Source organism: Lytechinus pictus, chromosome 18, assembly GCF_037042905.1.
Source record: "Lytechinus pictus isolate F3 Inbred chromosome 18, Lp3.0, whole genome shotgun sequence".
Taxonomy (NCBI): domain Eukaryota; kingdom Metazoa; phylum Echinodermata; class Echinoidea; order Temnopleuroida; family Toxopneustidae; genus Lytechinus; species Lytechinus pictus.
The window spans coordinates 5,867,125-5,887,199 of record NC_087262.1 but is presented as its reverse complement, the minus strand read 5'-3'; the positions used below and the strand labels follow the sequence as shown (position 1 = coordinate 5,887,199).

General features: G+C 38.7%; 1 protein-coding gene across 2 annotated transcripts in view; it reads right to left on the bottom strand.

Annotated features, from left to right (window-relative positions):
• LOC129281813 (DNA-directed RNA polymerase III subunit RPC1-like) overlaps positions 1-20,075 on the bottom strand; it is a 52,626-nt gene that overhangs the window by 8,881 nt on the left and 23,670 nt on the right. For both annotated transcript variants that reach the window (XR_010296549.1, XM_064113598.1), the window contains exons 21-32: positions 19,486-19,597; positions 18,857-18,970; positions 17,468-17,563; positions 14,827-14,888; positions 13,797-13,952; positions 12,829-12,950; positions 12,213-12,295; positions 6,596-6,784; positions 3,728-3,966; positions 3,319-3,384; positions 2,323-2,439; positions 716-827 (exon numbers count right to left, since the gene is read on the bottom strand). Coding sequence is in view for 1 of the 2 variants with exons in the window: in XM_064113598.1 (XP_063969668.1) it covers positions 716-827; positions 2,323-2,439; positions 3,319-3,384; positions 3,728-3,966; positions 6,596-6,784; positions 12,213-12,295; positions 12,829-12,950; positions 13,797-13,952; positions 14,827-14,888; positions 17,468-17,563; positions 18,857-18,970; positions 19,486-19,597 (1,468 nt within the window). In the remaining variant the exon portion in view is untranslated. The remainder of the gene's footprint in view (positions 1-715; positions 828-2,322; positions 2,440-3,318; positions 3,385-3,727; positions 3,967-6,595; positions 6,785-12,212; positions 12,296-12,828; positions 12,951-13,796; positions 13,953-14,826; positions 14,889-17,467; positions 17,564-18,856; positions 18,971-19,485; positions 19,598-20,075) is intronic.

Here is a 20,075-nt window from a genome sequence, read left to right as displayed (position 1 = left end):
ATGACAACATTGCAAAAACTTAACCTTGGTTAAGATTTCGATATTGATTCCCCCAACATGGTCTAAGTTCATTGACCCTAAATGACCTTTGACCTTGGTCATGTGACCGGAAACTCAGGCAGGATGTTTAGTAATACTTGACCACCCTTATGTCCAAAATTCATGAACAAGGTCCATATACTTTCAAGTTATGATGACATTTCAAAAACTTAACCTTGGTTAAGATTTCAATGTTGAAGACACCGCCGTCGGAAAAGCGGTGCCTATAGTCTCGCTCTGCTATGCAGGTGAGACAAAAATAAACAGCGATAGAGAGAGAGAGAGAAACAGGAAGAGAAAGAGAAAGAAAATAGAAAAAACAGCAAGAGAGAAAGAAAGAAATAAACAAACAATAATCAGACATACAAAGAAAAGGACAGAGTAGGGGAAAGCGAGAGAAAAACAATAAAACTATAGAGATGAAGAAAGAGAAAGGGAAAAAGAAAGAGAAATACAAGGAGAGAGAAAAGAAATCGGATAGTAAGAATAGAATTACAATATCAAGGCAGCTTGAGCTAAAGTTGGGGTTATAATAATAGTGCACCTTGGATTCGATTATTTCGAGGTAGATAGCACTATATAATGCCTATCATTAGTTTTATTATCATTAATAATTATCAGTATTAAGGCAAATAGAATATAAGAGGGGGGGGGTTAATGAAACAGAGTATCATACCCCTTGTTGCAATAACTCCTTGTAGGTTATCTCCTTCTACCAATAACTTGAGTTTCTGTTTGCCTCCTTTCTCATCAATGTGGATGACAGCACGGTTCACGTTAGGAGATCCCTGATGAAAAAAAATTAGGAATGGTAAAAATTAACCTTGATTTAAAGGCTTTCCCATGAAAGAATTGTTTGCTGCAATTACTTTCTTTTACCTTTAAGTAAGAATATAACTGTGATTGATTAAAAAAAAAATTCCACTATGACTCCGTAACCCTTCATTAAGAAAACGTAGTAAGACATTGACCGTTTGTGAACATAAGTGGGCACACCGACTGGTTTATTTATGAAACATTATTAATCCAAACAATATTTTTTAACGCATAATCTCATTAATTAATACAAGGTGGAGCACGTCCCACGTATTTGTTCTAACCAATGCTCTGATTGATTGAGGCTGAACGGCAACGCAAAGGCCCGAATTCACTAAAGTGGTTTTCAAAACCACCGGTTGAGCCCATGGTTTATACAGATCTCCTGCATAAATTACGCTTAATTCATTGTGTATATTAAACAAGGTAAAAGCAATTTTGGGTCTCACCCACTTAGGAAAATAACCAGAAATATCGTGATTTTCGAGGGCACGCAACATAATTGTATCGAAACTTCATTGTGAAATGATTGAGCCTTGCACATAAACTTTATTGTTGACCTGAAAATGACCTTTGACGTTACCATGTGACCTTCGACTGCAGCCTAACATGCAGGTCGCCTAAGTACATCTACCATCGAAGTTTGGTTGAAAAGTGACTTACGGTTGCGGAGTTAGGTGTCATAAGAGAGTCTTGCATGTAAACTTTAACGTTGACCTGAAAATGACCTCTGACCTTACCATGTGACCTTCGACTGCAGCCTAACATGCAGGTCGCCTAAGTACATCTACCATCGAAGTTTGGTTGAAAAGTGACTTACGGTTGCGGAGTTAGGTGTCATAAGAGAGTCTTGCATGTAAACTTTAACGTTGACCTGAAAACGACCTTTGACCTTACCATGTGACCTCCGACTGCAGCCTGACATGCAGGTCCCCCAAGTCCATCTACCATCCAAGTTTGGTTGAAAAGTGACTTACGGTTGTGGAGTTATGTGTCATAAGGTTTGTGACGGACGGACGGACGACATTTGGATCCCGAAGTCTCGCCTTCACCTCTGGTGGGCGAGACAAAAATGTCCAATGCAGAAGGGCGCCTTTGTCACAGTGTGCCAAATGGCACCTGTTGCCGTGGTTATCCACGCTATTTTATTCATAAGTCCACTGTTTTGAATTAATGAGTCCACTCTTCAAACAGTGGACTCAGGAATAAAGCAGCGTACATAACCACGGCAACAGGCATCAATTTGGCGCACTGTGACAAAAGCGTGCATCAGCAATGGACATTTTTAGTATATGCGCTAAATAAGCGTAATTTATACAGAAAATCTGCATAAACCATGGGTTCAACCGATGGTTTTAAAAACCACCTCTGTGAATTCGGGCCAGTGTCTCTGATGCATTTCATACCACACACAAATGGGAATTTCAAGTAGCGTGAAATATCCCACCCTGATTAATACAATCCTACCTGTATGACTATATCAGTCAGGCTCTGCTTCAGGAACTGAAGATTGTAGTACATGGAGCTCTTACTACTCTCTGCTGGTTCCACGGTTATCAGGTCTTCGGCTACAGCTTGCAGTTGCTGTGATGAAGAACAGGGAGCAGCGAAATAAGAAATCATAAATACTGTAAGCAAACATTTATTATTCTGTTGGCATGGTAGTGTTTCAAGTGGAAACATGAACAATCACTAATCTGCTGATAGTGGGGTCTATATAAAGTTGTGCTCAAAAGTTAGTGAACCCCACCACAAAATGCACTCCTTCATGCCGAGTGTTAAATGTAGACAACGATAATACAATGTTCGGTGAGCCAAGAGAAACAAACTTTATTGAACATAATATTTTATCACCAGACTTCACAATTAAATATCTAAAACATGGCAGAACTTGAGAACTTTAAATCTGTTCATTTTCTGGGGGGGTCACTAACTTTTGAGCACCACTGTACATGCAGGTTAAGACAGAATTTCAAGAATTTAAAAGCATCTAATGCTATAACATTAACACTTAATACCAATACAACAGTCTGTGGTAGGAGCTTTGAAGGTTTGCACGGTGGTAAGACTGGATGGTGAGATTTGCGGTTACACCCTGTAAGTTAGTCCTTTTACTCCTGACGAAAAGCAAAGCATATGGTGCTCGAAACATCGAGAATAACAGTTCCTTTAAGAGCTATTAGCAGAAAGATAAACCAACAGTCCTTTTCAGGACAAACTTACATGGTGTAACCGCAAATCTCACCATCCAGTCTGTAGTGGATCTTAACTTAATTGATAGTGCCTGAAAATATCTTTGACAAATTCAAGCAAGGAGGGAGGAGAAGCAAGATAAATAGTGAAGAATTAGGCACCAACCAGGTGGTAAAATAAAATTAAATTAATGCAAAATATGTGAGAAAATGAGAAGCATTCAAGGTTCAAAACTGGAATAACCCACACCAGTAAATCATGCATACTTACACCGGGTTTAACCTTGAGTTTTGAAGCACAGATTGACATACAGATGCTTTCTGCGGACACTTCAAGCTATCCAAAAGAACAGGAGAAAACAATAATTACAATGGTTTTCACAAAGAAATAAAAACATTCAATATGAATGATCAAGTATTGTTTTTTATAGTTAAAGAGATCTATATTCATTAATCAACAAATACCATTTTTCTTTCCTTTTTCTTTATTAGTTTTTTTGTCTAGTTTCAGGTTTGTTAATGTCATTTTGCAGCAAAATCTTTTGCAAAATTCAATACAACACTTGTGATTAATTAACGAACCATAAAACTGATGAGCAATCTATTACAAGTATATTGCAACACACTCTTAATGTGCACTAGGAGACCACATCAACAAGATCATGACATCTCCAACTAACCTTGAGCAGCCTGATCCTGTCTAGGTCCAACTTGATGAGCACGAAGCAGTTATCGGGGAGGAAGACCTCCTCGATGTACTCGCTGACCTCGCCCAGCAACGTCTTCTCGATGCGACCTTTGACCAGGCGGGCGAAGTCGGCGTCGTCCACGACGTCGAGCTGGGCGGTGATGATGGGGGTGCTGATGTTCTTGCTGGCGTTGATGATCTCCTTGATCCGAGGCACACCCAAGGTGATATGTGCAGTTCAAAGGTCAAGGTCAAAGATCAACTAACTCTACGATTACAAGCATGATATTTCTTATATTTAAATTGTCTGGGGCTTGAAGGAAAACAGAGGGAAACAAATAAAAATCACATACCTTTGAATCTATAATCTCCTCACCCAAACAAAGTGCATGAGCTCTTTATCATTTATTTCTACTGTTAACCCTTCCTTATCAACTGTTTAAAGTAAGTACTGTTCACTCAAGCAACACTCATACTGGGTGATTTCAAGTTCAGTGTTGACCTTTTGGTGTTGGTGTTAGGTCAATTTTTACACGATTATAACACCAAAAATAACATGAAGATGGTCCCGAAAAGTCACTCACTAGTTGTTGAGATGTCAATCATGTGATCTGGATAAGTTTTCCAAAATCTGAATTAGTTTTGGAGCTAGGGGAAGCAAACAAAATTTCAACACCAACACCAAGGCCAAAACCGGACTTGAAATCACCCATTGTCATTAGCTTAATGAGACTGGTACCGATATACAAATGTGGAAAAAATTGTCAGGATATTGCAGATATTTCATTTTACACGGTTTTTTCAAAGTGAAACCTTTTTTTCATACGCACTGCATATTGCCATCATTATCACCATCATCATTACAGAGCTGCCAAGTAGTACGATTTTTCCGTATTTAGTACGTTTTTGCAACCAAGATACGGCAGTACGTTTCTTCTTTAAAAAATAAATTTTTTGTATTTTTTTTTTTTTTTAATTTCATAAAACGTACACAAATATGGTTATTAGATCAATGTAATTTCAGGTAACTTGTTTTTTTTATCAATCATTTTGTAAAAACCAGGGTGAGATATACACAAGTGTCAATGTTTTTTTTTTTCATCTGCAAGAGCAGTGCACATTTAAGCTTGAATGCAGCTTGAGCTCCGTGATGGGCGAGTGCGCCAAGCATTTTATTATGAAATACACTTTTTTGGGGAAAAATACAAAATATTTATCTCACACAGTAAAAATTCTGATTTTTTTGTCAAAATACTGATTTTGGGGGATAAGAATACTGAAAATGCAAAATACAACTTGGCAGCTCTGTCATTACCACCAACATAATTGTCATTACGACCATCATCATCATCATCACAAGAGGAACGGCTCTGGCAGTCTCGCCTGCACTACACAATTCAATATAGGAGCAGTGCTGACTTTGAAAACAACTACGATGAATAATTTTATAAAAGAGCGGAAAAAAACATGAAATCTTAACTGACCCTTGACCTTGATCATGTAACCTGTGACTCCTGATAATCAGTGACACTTGATAACCCTTATGAACAAGTATAATGAAATAGGTCCATGACCTGAAAACGCAGCCCACTAGCATACTATCACCTATTCATGCCAGTCAAAAAAAAGGCCGACATAAATAGATTAGAAACAAGGCCAGCATAAAGGTTATGGTATGTTGTTGAGTCTTAGGTTGTGCATGTTTATTGTTATGTTTGATGTGGTGACATCATCATGTAATGACATCATCATAACATGACTAGTCACATGTTCTGTTATATGTGGCTCTCTACACTGGGCTTGCTTGCTCACTGCCTCCAGCTGATGAGCAAGCAAGGCCATTCTTTAAATACCGCAGCAAATGATAGGCAAACTCTTCGACAGTTGACTCCCCCAGACCTGCCAACCTCTGGGAATGAAAAACTGTATTCTGTGATAAAAAAAACTGTATTTTCAAAAAAAAAGTGTATTTCATAATAAAATACTTGGCGCACTCGCTCATCGCGGTGCTCAAGCTGCATGCAAGCTAAAATGCGCACTGCTCTTGCAGATGGAAAAAAAAAATATTAAAACATGTGCATATCTTCACCCTGGTTTTAACAAAATGATTGAAAAAAAAACAAGTTACCTGATATAACATTGATCTAATAAGCATATTTGTGACGTTTTATGAAATAGAGACATATAGAGATTATTTTTCTCAATAAATTACGATTTAGTAATTTTTTTTTTTTTTTTTTACAAAAATCGTTTTTTTCAAAGAAAAAACGTACTGCCGTATTTTGGTTGCAAAAACGTACTAAATATGGCTAAAACGTACTGGTTGGCAGGTCTGTTCCCCCCCCCCATGGTTCTTCATTTAGTAAAAAAAAAGGGGGGAGATCTAAAATTACAGAAAGAAAAAAGGAATAATAATAATAATAATATTTTATTTACCTGCGTAGCCACTTCAGTTTGGAAACTGCTCTACCAGTGGGCCCTGCATAACACAATATGTTATTATTACCCTTCTCCAATCTAAATGCTGATGGACTAGCAAGAAGGCAGAAGCTCCCCTTTTCTAAAGTCTTTGGTATGACTCAGCCAGGGATCTAACCCCCGATGATGATGAGGTTCATGAGGCGGGTGCTCTACCACTGAGCCACCATACCAGATAGATCTATCAAGGTCATGTCCATGAAATTGTCCTGTATATTATCCATATACCCATTTATTTAAAATGTTGCCCCCTCCCCCCAAAAACACATAAATAAATACATAAATCATGTCATCTTGCCACTACTACCACCACCACCATCAAAAGCCCTCATGTCACCAGCACCAACACCATTTTTATCTCCTCACGTTTTATCAAGGATATTCATGGAAGCGACTCCAGCAAAATGGAAAGTCTTGAGGGTCATCTGAGTTCCCGGTTCCCCGATGCTCTGAGCTCCCAGGGCACCGACCGTCGTCCCAGGTTCAATACAGGCCCTCTGATGCTTGGACCTGCACATGGTCAAGAAGCGACGAAGCTGCGTTGACGTGATTCGATGAAGCTGATACAAGACTACAGAGGAAAGAGAGCAGTTCGTTGTTTGTGTTGGTTTGATAATAAATCATTTGTAACATCCTGTTTGATTTCAATTGGTTGCTACGTGCTCGATAGCCTGCAATGTAATATGACCCCAATTTTTACCCATTAAATTTACAAGTCCAACCGTTTAAAAAATTAAATGTCTTTTTCATTTTATCTCCAGAAAAACTTCAAAGAACTTTCTTAATCAGAATTCTCCCCATACAGTACACCGTAACCAGATAATGCACTTCATGATGAAATTACACCAGGTGATTTCAGATTTTATGTCTGTGTTAACGTTAGTATAGAGTGTGAATCAGGCTGCCCTTATCTATCTAGCTCAAACCCTGAATGTAAAGCAGATACAGAAAAGCGCTATCTAAATGTAACTACCGGTACTATCATTAATTCATTAATGTTGGTTTACCAAAATGATAATAAAGACATCATAGCTAGCTCAACATAGAGAGACATCAGCCAGTGTTACACCAACACCAACACCAGTTGTCGACACCAAACTTGACATCAACCAACAAGGAAACATAGCACAAGCCTCATTTCAAGTTGGGTGCTGGGGCTGGTGTAGTAACACTAACACCAACACCAGATGTCAACACCCCACATGAAATCCCCCAGTGACATCAGTCACTGCACTAGCCCATTTTCAAGTTTGGTGCTGTGGCTGATGTAACACCAACACCACATGTCAACACCAAACCTGAAATCATTCAGTGACATTGGGAAGCCATTCGTCCTCATTATCAGGTCCTTCGGAGAGGACCTTAGGCCATCGGTCCTTTGGTTGCTTGCTTACAAGCGTTCATGCTTTCTTAGCAATCAGGTAAAAAATCACCACCACCATTGAAGTCCTTTCACAAAACACTCACCGGTTGAAGCACCAGCCTCATTTCAAATATGGTGCCGAGGCTAATAACACAACACCAACACCATTGAGGAGCACGATCGCGCTGGCGCTCCTACCGCGCTCCTTAAAGGACAAGTCCACCCCGACAAAAAGTTGATTTGAATAAAAAGAGAAAAATCCAACAATCATAACACTGAAAATTTTATCAAAATCGGATGTAAAATAAGAAAGTTATGACATTTTAAAGTTTCGCTTAATTTCACACAACAGTTATGTGCACATCCTGGCCAGTATGCAAATGAGGGGACTGATGACATCACGCACTCACTATTTCTTTTGTATTTTATTATCTGAAATATGAAATATTCTGATTTTCTCACCCATGTCATTTGAAATCGAGCTTTATTCCTCCCTGAACTTGTGGAATTGACATTGTTTAACATTATGTAGTTCAGTCAAGTTTTACATTATTGTCAATTCTGTATAAATTGAAATATTGTATAATTCAAACAATAAAAAACAAAAGAAATAGTGAGTGATGGACATCATAGACTCTCGCATTTGCATATCACTGAATTGTGCATATAACTGTTTTGAGAAAAATATGCGAAACTTTAAAATGTCAGAACTTTCTTATTTTACATCCGATTTTGATGAAGTTTTCAGTGTTGTGCTTGTTAGATTTTTCTCTTTTTATTCAAATCATCATTTTTCTGGGGTGGACTTGACCTTTAAAAAAATTAAGGAGATTTTCCAGAATATTTACGAGCGTTACATCTTACCTAACAAGGGCATCAGCTCGACGCACGCACGGCACACCGAATCATTAAGCAAATTAATTAAACTGTCAATGTCTTTGCTAAAAAAAAAAAAAGAAAGATGGAGATCTTCTACTAGGCATGAGTCATGACGTATTAAACTTTATCACAGGGGCGGATCCAAGGGTTCCAAGGGGGGGGGGGCACATTTGTTTTTTTTTAATTTGACGAGAAAAAAAAATGGACTTGTGCATATGCACGACATTTCCACGTTACTTTTTATTCCTCAAGGGGGGGGGGGCAAGCTGGGTCGTGACCCTATAAAAAACAAAAAAAAATCTTTATTTATAACAAAACACTTAACTTCTGAAAATACTAATTAAACTAGTGAATTTGTTGGCAATAATTATCTTTATTTATTATCTTTTCTTGGGTCATGCTATTGGCCTGGACTATGTTAGTCTCCTCGATGGTGAATCAGCACCCAAACGACCACGCACGGGAAGCGGCAGTGGCACCCAACCATGCATAGCGGATGCTATAAAAGACCAGGCCTCGGAAGCTTACTCGAAGCTCATCGTGACAGCTTATGCCATGGCGGTAGATGGCATGCCACTGTCGAAATTTTTTGACGGCGCTGGTAAATGTGCAGAAGCTGAATGGAGTGCGATTGATTGAAGGTACAGTAGAATGATTTTAAGGTACGGCCTACTAACTCACGTCACTCATATTTAACTCAATTTTAATGACAATGGTATCCCAAAACGTCTTTGTTTAAATGCAGGGTTATTTTTTTCTTTAATATAGAATGAAGATCTGTCATATAAATGAAATGCAATAATAATTCAATTTTTTTTCACTTTAACCTTATATTGTTTTTCCCTATTGCAATTTACAGGATGTGATAGCAGCAATAAGGCCAAAGAGTTTGTTCACATAATAGCCAATGTGATCAGACCAAAGATCTCAGACATACTCTGTTCCAGCCCAGCTTTCTCAATCCTCTCAGACGGATCTCAGGCAAGAAAAACATCAGAGCAAAAAGATCTACAACTGAGATCAGCTGCAACCTTCCAAAACCAGGTCACTTGAGACGTAACTTGGCAAATAGGGAGTACAAGATGACCACGATGAGTTTTGGTGCTCCAGCTCAACCTAGACTTAGGGATGCAGGAAACGTGGCTGATGGTCAAGATGCAGGAGCAGCACCCAAACTGTCGTTCCCAAGCTCATTGATTGCCTTACAGATCGATGCCAAGCTTTCACAGATGATGACGGTGACCTCTTCCAGAAGATGTTTTGGATGGATCCAGCCAATTGGCAAGAAGTGGGGAATGAGCTTGCGGCAATACAACACATACAAGATCACTTTGCTCAGACATTGCCTGCTTGTGGCCAATATGATGCTAGGAAAGTGAAGGAAGAGTGGAAGAATTTCCAAATCGTCCACAAAGCCTTCTACCAAGGGTTGTCAGCAATGAAGATGTGGGAAAAAGTTCTAGAGTATAGGAAGAAAGAGTATCCCAATCTCTGTTGCCTTGTGAAACTGATCATGGCAATAGGTGTGAGCAATAGCACCGTTGTGTGAGGATTTTCCATTCTCACAGCTATGCTATCTGATCGCCGACTTTCCCTCCATCACGACACAATGGAAGACCTACTAGTGACCAAGGCCAATGATTCCTTGTGGTCAAAGGCCCAGAAGAAGGATATACAGTCTGCAGCATTGGCAGTGTATATGGAGAAAAGAAGGAAACTCAAAGCTAATGATCCCGGAGAACAAGATGCAATTGCTTCTGTTGACTAAGTACTAAAATATTGTATTGACTCACATTCACAATGTGATCTGATTCATCTGAACTGTTAATCAGCCTCGAATAAATTATTGATTTTTGCAAATGCCCAAAACGTGTTTTTACTGAATATTAAAACTTTTCATGATTGAGGTTCATGTGCCATGGATGCCAATTGCCAAAATGAATGTCCTGAATTGAAATTCTTTGTTACCATCGAACGTGAAGAACTGAGAGTAACGTGATCTCTGTTATCTAACCTTTAAATGAAAGACAGCTGGACTCGCTCAAAACTAATTTGTAAGCAGACTGTTTTAGGCCTACAATGCTTGACTTGCATATGAGGTTTCTGTTTTGGTGCATATCACTGCAGCATGCCATTCCACAAACTCGGAAATGTCTGAAAACTTGTCCACGTTAATTCATTCGTAGATTCAAATGTAGAAGCACTACTATGGGTACCAATGAAGGGCCCTATTAAATTTCAGAGCCTTAAAGTTGCAATTGACTGTGGGTCATGATGAAGACAAAGAAAAATCACACTGAAATAAAACAAATACAAGATTGAAAAACATTTTGAATTGTCAATGGTGTTCATTTATTTGTGTTTCACAGATTAATTAATAGGTGCACAGACAACAGTACTGCATTTACGATTTGAATAAAAATCTACAATTTAGCTTGTTGTATTTAATTGAGCTCCTCCGGAGTCTCAGGAGAGCGATTCTGAGGAGCCCAATTGAGGTCCTCGAAAAAATAAGGAGAGCGATTTACTGAGCTCCACGAAATTATAAACGTGAACGACTGCCATCAACACTGAACTTGAAATAATAATAATATTCCGCATTTATATAGCGCTTAACACATCGGAACGACGTCTCTAAGCGCTTTACAGATATATTATTACCCGGTCATCGGATCCTTGCATGCCCGCATGCAATGTATGCACCTTCTCCACTCCCTGGGGAGCATTCTTAGGGACAGTGATTTTCCGTTTCAAAAAATTGCCTTTTCCGTTTCAGAAAATCTCAAATTCCGTTTCAGCATGTCAGAAAACGGAAATTCCGTTTCCCCATAGACTTTGTACACACGGAAAAGTGACAATTCCGTTTACACATTTACATGCACACTCGCACTGGTCAAAATTTGTATCTGCTACTGTACCAACAACACAATAAAATCCGTTCTAATCGGATCTATGCGGGTGAATAAAATATTTTAACACACCCATTTTGCATGCATACATCCTCACCTTTCATATTATTAGCATTATTTCACGGTGAAATGATATTTCATCGATAATTTTGGGGGTTTTTGGACGTCGGTATCATCAGTCAACGTCTTTTCCCAATCCGCCATCTTGGATTTTAAGACCACGATATCGTGCTGTTACATCTTCAAACGTAGAGGGCAGCAACACACAACTGTGTACATGTAGTTGAACGATACATGTGTGCATGTGAAGCCCTTCCCGGCCGGCCGGGTACGGGTACGGTGCGGGGTACAATCGAGTGTGCTGATGTCGAGTGCAGTCACGATGTGTGAATTGTCATGATAGTAGCGAAGTGAGATCACGTTTTCTGGGTTTTTTGGGCCATTTAATATTCTCATTTTGTTGTGATTTTGGAGTAATTTCTGTTGCTATTCTGTGTTTTTTGAGGGAAAATGCGTTTTCCGTGATTTTCCGTATGAAATGCCATTTTCCGTTTCAAAAGGCCCTTTCCGTGAATTCCGTCCGTTTTCCGCGATCGCGGAAAATCACTGTCCCTACATTCTAACAAGAGTTCCAAGACTCAATTGCTAGGCATACTACATAGGCTTTCGCATCCTACCGGGTACCCATTTAACACCTGGGTGGAGAGTGGTAAATTGTGGATTGACGCCTTGCCAAAGGACGCTAGGCCATGGTGGGATTCGAACACACGACCCTCTGATTACAAGGCGAGAGTCAGAACCGCTACACCACGGCGCTTCCCGGAGATAAATCATAGAGCAGTACTTACCATCAGGTTCCGTCTGGGCTTCATCAATCTTGTAGGCACGTCGACTCTTCTGAAGAGCAGTACAGCATTCATCTACGAAGTCCCTACAGAGGGAATAAGACAAAACTCAAAAGCATATACACTTTGCTAGACTGAAAATACATCACATTGAGAACAGGTGTTCCTCAAGCAGGCTTGACTGTGCTATCAATTGATTGTGTTCATTTTTATTGAAACTGAAAATGAAATATTGAATCTTGTGGACACCCTGTGTATAAATTTAATGGAAGAAATAATTGCGGACTGAAAAACCATGAATCTTCATCAACATAATCATAATCACCACCATCATCATCATCATCACTATCATCACCATCATCATCATCACCATCACCATCATTATCATCATCATCATCATCACCACCACCATCACAATCATCATCATCATCATCATCAAAATCATCACCATCAAAATCATCATCATCCTCATCACCATCATCACCATCATCATCATCATCACCATCACCATCATCATCATCACCATCATCATCATCATCACCATCATCATCATCATCATCAAAGTTGTTCTTCTTCTTAGCCATGAGTCAACAAGTCCCCGAAACAGTCATCTCCTCACCTTAGCGCGGTCCTGAATTCCTGACTACACTCGGCAAACTCTTTACTCTCTATGATCTGACTGGCCGTTCTCCGGATGTCAATGCTTCCCATGGAATACTCCTTCTTGCATGGGTACTTGTTCTAAGAAAACAAAATAGGATAAATGATGTCAGAATGTAGTCCTTAGATAATACATTTGTATCCATTTATTTTGATGAGTTACAGTAATGTGTAAAGGGTGCCACACCCGATTAGCAGCTCTTGCTATTTTGTGGTCCCCTATTACCAAAGATATTATTTTCTTGTTTGTACATCAATAACAAAGTGGGGGGAAGGGCATTCATCCATGCAGGGCCCTCACTATGGAATTCCCTACCACGAGAGATCCGAGATAGCAAGAGTGTCAAAATATTTAAGATTAAGCTAAAAACTCTTTAACTCATTTTATCAATGATTTTCTGTTACTTGTAATTTTGTTTGCCCCTCCCCCCATCACGTGTGCGCCTTGAGCATCTCTTACGAGATGGATATGGCGCCTAACAAATTGCTTATATTATTATTATTATTGTCTTTGTATATATATTTTTTTGCAATAAAGTTTCAACTTCAACATTATAAAACGAGCAATTCTATAAAATAATCAACTTTTTGGATGTCCAGCCCTAATTTTTCTCACTCTTACTTCACTTGGTGAACAGCCCATGTCATGTTCGTTTAAGAGCATCACACGATTCCATAAGAACTCACAGAGACTATATATACTTTCAGGAAGGTCTAATGATTAATCCCTATGCTTCCCTGTGCATGGGATTCATCTTTCAGTTAAATATCTCTCTAACATGTCACTTCTCCCTTGCGGCGTGTGCCATCTAGTAAATAGTTCTCGACCCAAGAGAAAGACGAGGCCTCCCATGACAGTGGTGGCACACGTACTGTGAAACACGCACATGTTCACGTTCTTTTATCTCACACGTTTTCTTAGCACACCTGAACATGTTGCAAGACTCTGGGTAAGTCGACCTGCTTGTCCTTCCCTTCCATGGCTGCCGGGTCCAAACCGTCATCTCCGTACTTGAACTGTATGATGTCTCCCATCGAATTACGTACTGTCTGGTCGTAGTGTGAACACAGGTCCTCCAATGACTGCGGGTTGAATGGGAAAGATAAGGTGTGTTCAAACAAAGAGTTCATATGAAATATTATCTCTTATAAAGGTTTATGTGTTTTTATCTTTAAAGTGAACATAGGTGCTCCAATGACTGTTGGTTGAGAAAGATAGGGCACGTTCATACAATCAAGGCAAATGAGTGCATATTGAATATCTCCCATAATGTTTATGTGGGTTTTTTAAAATCATATTGTGAACACAGGTCCTTGTAAGACAGCACTTAAATACCATGACGCCATGTATCCATGCCGATGAAGATTTTAATTGTCAACGAGCACCTGAATATACGATACCATATTTGTCAAAACTTTTATTATTGTAAACCCTTGAAGATATGCACTCCCATTATTTCAAAACAGGGAGGAAAAGGTCATCACTTGTGTGTACAGTTTTGCATAACAGCCTTGAGAAACATCGCCTGGATCCACATGGGAGAAGATCATATACAATGGTGCTCAAAACTTAGTGGACCCCACCAGAAAATGAACAAAATGTAAAGAGATAAAGTTCAGCCATGTTTGAGATAATTGATTGTGAAGTCAGGTGATAGAATATTACTTTCAATAAAGTTTGTTTCTCTGGGCTCGCGAAACATATTACAGTTGTTGTCTACATTCAACACTCGGCATGAAAGTGCATCTTGCGGTGAGTGGGGTTCACTAACTTTTGAACACAACTGTAAGAATAAGAGGAAGTTGGAAAAGACCAGGGGCCCGTAACACAAAGCTTAGCAATGATCGTAGAACATTTTTCTATGATTGATTCCATTGACTACATGTATAATCAATCGCTAACCTTTGTGTTACGAACCCTGGTCCGAATTCACCCGTCATTATGCCATCCCCTTACCTTAACAAGTCTCCTCTGCATGTAACCTGTCTCGGCAGTCTTTACAGCAGTATCAACCAAACCTATAAGAAGACAAACAGCATTGGACGGGGGAATATATTTTTCTCTCTGAAGTGATAGAAAGATAGTATTATCATGACCACCATCACAGCTGCCATCATCATTACAATCAATCATCATCAGTCTTCATCTTCATCTTCATCATCATCATCATCAACATCAATACCATCAACATCAGTCATCTTCTTCTTCGTCATCATCATCACTGTCACAAGCAATTCTTTTCTATTTTTGCACTCAAGCCAAATTCTAAAATTTGTTTATTTAACAGAGAAAATGTTAATAGGAAAAATTGATTAATGGTGTAATTTTGAAAGTTGCATTAAAATGAAGAAAATAATCTAGATTTAAAAGGTATTGATAAATTACTCATTTTGGCCTTGTGATGGCAGTATTATTGATTGAGTTGTATAAAAAAAACCTATGTATTTAATTACTTTAAATAGGAAGGGCTATAATGTATTCAGCTCTTGCAGGTTCTTTTGTTGTAGGTTCCAGGTTCTAGTAACAGGTGGAATAAACACATTCCAAGACCCGCCCAAGGTCCATTGATTGTACAGTGCACCTAATTGCTGTGCACAGAGAGTAGGATCACTTTCATTTTGTTACTCTTTGAGAGAGGTTGTGTTCTGAGGAGCAAGGAAGAAATGACCCTCAGTTTTTAATTTATTTTGGAGTTTTCCTACCCACAATGGTGGGTCCTTTGGTCAGGGAGCTGTTACCCATGGACAGCCATTTTATTCTGGGGCTACATCCTTAGAAGCCTTCAGATTTCGTCAGCCCTGAACTAAGATGTCATCTGAGTATTCAACCCTGAGTTCAGCTTAGTTTCTTCTCGACGTCATGCGACAGGTCGAAAGCGCCTAGACTTCGGTGACGCCATTCTTCGACAGACTTCGTGGATCTCTGATAACCTTCGACATACGTCATTCTACGTCATCGGTTTTCAAGGTCATCGGATAACCGCTACTTCGGTCAACGTGTCATTTTTGTTATCGACATCATATGGACTGCATCCATGATTAATCAGGGAAGTCCTTTAGTTTAATAAACCTTTAATATTGTCCGGACAAATTTTTATTTCTCCCATCCAATACTGATATATTTTATTTTATTCCAAATTTGAAATTCTAAATTGATAGAATCAAACTTAATTTATTTTGTTATCTTTTGAAAGTCAATATCATTTATATGTGAACCTATGTTATATTCATTGTTGAAATTTCCATGGAAATGAATCGCATTTGGAGCGAAATGTTATAGTTGTAATAAACAACTTTAAACCGGAATAATTATTGTGCAGTGCAATTACATATGTGTACTTTGACTACATCATAGCTCTCTTCACTTTAAAAAAGGATGCTTGGGGTATGTGAGGTTGTTTATGTGATTTGGGGGGTGATTGGTGACCAAATCTTTAGGTAAACAAAAACCCAGGTTTGATCCTGACAATCACCATCATCATCATCATCATCACCATCATCATTACCACCACCACCATCATCATCATCATCAAATCACACTCATCATCATCACTATCCTCATCATCAGTAATAACAGTTGTGGTTACAATTACAATCACCATTTCCATCATCAACCATTTTCACTATCTGTCATGATTGATAGAAGATGGATGCCTATACCTTCTCTCCCTGCCATGGTATGGAAAAAGAACTCTGATCGTCATCATCATCATCGTCATCAACATCATCAACATTAGTCATCATCTTCTTTATAATCATCATCATCATCAGTATCATCATCATAATCATCATCACCCCCACCATCACCATCATCATCATCAACAAATCACCCTCATCATCGTCATCATCACTATCCTCATCACAATCACCCTCATCATCGTTGTCATCATCATCATCATCAGTAATAACAGTTGTTGTCACAATTACAATCACCATTACCATCATCAATCATTTTCACTATCTGTCATGATTGATAGAAGATGGATGCCTATACCTTCTCTCCCTGCCATGGTATGGAAGAAGAACTCCGATGGGGTCAATCCCGAGTAGAAACTGTTCTTCACGAACCCTCAGCATCATCATACATGCAATCATCATCACCATCATCATCACCATCACTATCATCATCACAATCAACATCATCATTATCATCATCATAATCATAATCACCGTCATCATCATCATCATCATCATCACAACCATCACCCCGATCATCACCACTACAATCACTGCCATCATCACCACCATCATTATCAACATCATCATCAACATTATCATCATCATAATCATAATCACCGTCATCATCATCGTCATCATCATCATCAACATCATCATCATTATCATCATCATCATAATCATAACCACTGTCATCATCATCATCATCATCACCACAACCATCATCACAAACATCATCACTACATGTACCATCACTACCATCGTCACCACCACCACCATTATCATCATCATCAACATCATCTTCTTCATCATCATCATCATTATCCATATCATCATCACTACCACCAACATCACCACAACCATCACCACCACCATCACCATCGATCACCAACATTTTCACCATTATCATCACAGGCCTATACCTTCTCTCCCTGCCATGGTATGGAAAAAGAACTCTGATGGGGTCAATCCCGAGTAGAAACTATTCTTCACGAACCCCTTGGCCGCCGGGATACGAGCTGTACACAAAACAATACAAACACTGAATCAATACAACACAATGATGCCTCCAACTAAATTAAGTTAAACAGCGCCCTCTTCATTCAGATTGTGTCAATCTGGGCACGTGCTCACATTTAATTATTATTCGAAATAATACATTTTTTTCTTGTGAGCTCTACTTCTACCCAGGTTGACACTTCTTCTTTTTGATTCTTTATTTGATTCTAATTTAATTTGTTGTCATCTTCAACAACTATATAGTTGTATTTTACTATTTTGTATTACATGTATGTTATCTTTGTAAAGTCACATGGATTGGAAAGGAAGACCTTCGGGTTATAGTTATTAAGTTAATCTTTTTCCTTTCCCCGCATCCATGTGACTCTCCTATTCCTATTGTTTGTATATGTTGTTTATGTATTTGATTATGCCGAATAAAAATAATAATAATAATAATAATAATAATAACCAGGGGCCCATTTCACAAAACTTGTAATAACATACTTCAAATAAAAGTCAACTCTTAACATGCCACATTATATTTTGTATTAAAAATCAGAGAATTTCTTTTTAATCTTTAGGAAAAATATAGGAAATTCATGCTTGATATTGATGACTGGAAATTAATCGGCAGACACATTACAAGAAGCATTGTTGCTTTTCAAAGCCTGTGCTACCATCATTAAAGAGAAAAATGATTATTACGATTGTCAAGATACGTACAATACAATCGTAATCTTTACGATCGTAAGCTACTGAAATTCTTGAATTTATTTGGCTGATAGCAACCTTGTAGAATTTTGTGCATTTGTTATAATAAGTATTTGTAAAACAGGTCCCGGGCCTATCCTAAGTTTTGTTAAATATACATATCATTCCTTCTCAAGGTGTAAATTAATCTTCATTTCATGAAATAAGGAAGGGCTCCAGGATCAAAAGATTATATTATCTAACAGGAAAATTACACTCAATTGCAAATCAATCATAAGTCCCAAATTCAAACATAATGGAGAGTTGCTTGAAAGACGAGATGCAAACGAGCACAAATCAACTAAGAATTTACATATAAACAAGTTTTTGCACTTTATTTTGGGACTTAGGCTTGATTGCATTGCCCTATGAGAGAGCAAGTCTGAGTTAGAATTTGGTAGATTCAGGTTATTTATTTTCAAAGTTTGAATTCATTTCCATGTGAAGTAAAAATATACCATAATTTCTATAAAATGTGATCTGAAAATTGATAAATGGAGGGAAAGTTTACAATTAAAAAAATCTATAAACGAAAGAAAATGGGTTACCACTAAACTTACAATGTCTGTTAAAGTGGAAAAGCGCCCGGTCTTCAAAGCCGTTGGGGATTCTCTTGCCACTAATGGCCTGCTGTCCGACACATGCTATCATCTGTGAGATGTTGATGAATGATCCTACACGAAGAAAGAACATTCAAGGGTACATTTCATCAACACTCTTTTCTACAGAAATAACGTTGTCAAAGAGGTTTTAGGTGATGTTAGCAGAGAGTTGCATTTCATGATTTTCAACAGCTGTAAAACAATTTACAAACATGAAACGCTGAACTGTTAGTCAAGATGCTACAAGAGGCATCCTTTCATTTTGGAAATGCACTGCATACATACAAAGGTTGACACTCTTTTCCTGGGTCAAGCTCACACTGATCAGTGATATGTGGCGGGTGGTCTTAATAAAGCCGGGGTAGTAATATAATTATCATGTTAAGCAGGGCCCGCTGGTAGAACCATTTTCAGAACTGAAGTGGTTTCCCTGGGTAAAATATGACGTTATTATTATTAAAGGGGGAAAATCAGCGAGAGTGAGCATTCTTCTGAAATGACAAATTTTTATGTTTGTGTTTTGATTTGTGACTCTTGGTTTTGTGATTCTAGCCTAGGAATTACAAATGCACCCTTACATCACTCACCTTTGGACCCACAAACAGCCATAGTGAGAGGGCTGTTGCTCTTGTGTAATTCTCTCAGACAAGCCTTACCAGCGTGGTCTCGGATTACTGACAACTCTTTAAGGATCATCGACTATAAATGAAATAAGAAACGCAAATAATGTGAAGCAGTGGACTGGTTGGCGAAGGCTGAGGAGGGATGATGGGCATGTTTTAAGAAGGGCTTTTGAGTTCGAGGTGGGTGTTTCGATGAGGAGGGGACGGCCAGAGAAGACGTGGAAGAAGCAAGTGGAGGAGGAGAGTTGGAGGGTAAGGTTGAGGATGGAGGATGTACGGAATCAAGCAAAGTGGTGCTGGAGGGAGGGGGTAAGGGTGGTTGCTGCGAGTGTGAGGTGAAGCCGGTCACCCCAGTTCACGAGGACAAAACTGGTTTTCAAACTTTGGATCGATGATAATGATGATTATGTTGGAAGTGGATATTGAAACTTTTGGTCAGACAGTGGAGTTAACAACTTCTTAATTTTATTCAAGACCTTCATGATCAGTGCTTGATAAACTGTTGGTGACCATGGAGGGAAGACAATGGAAGCAATTGGAGGAGGAGAGCAGGA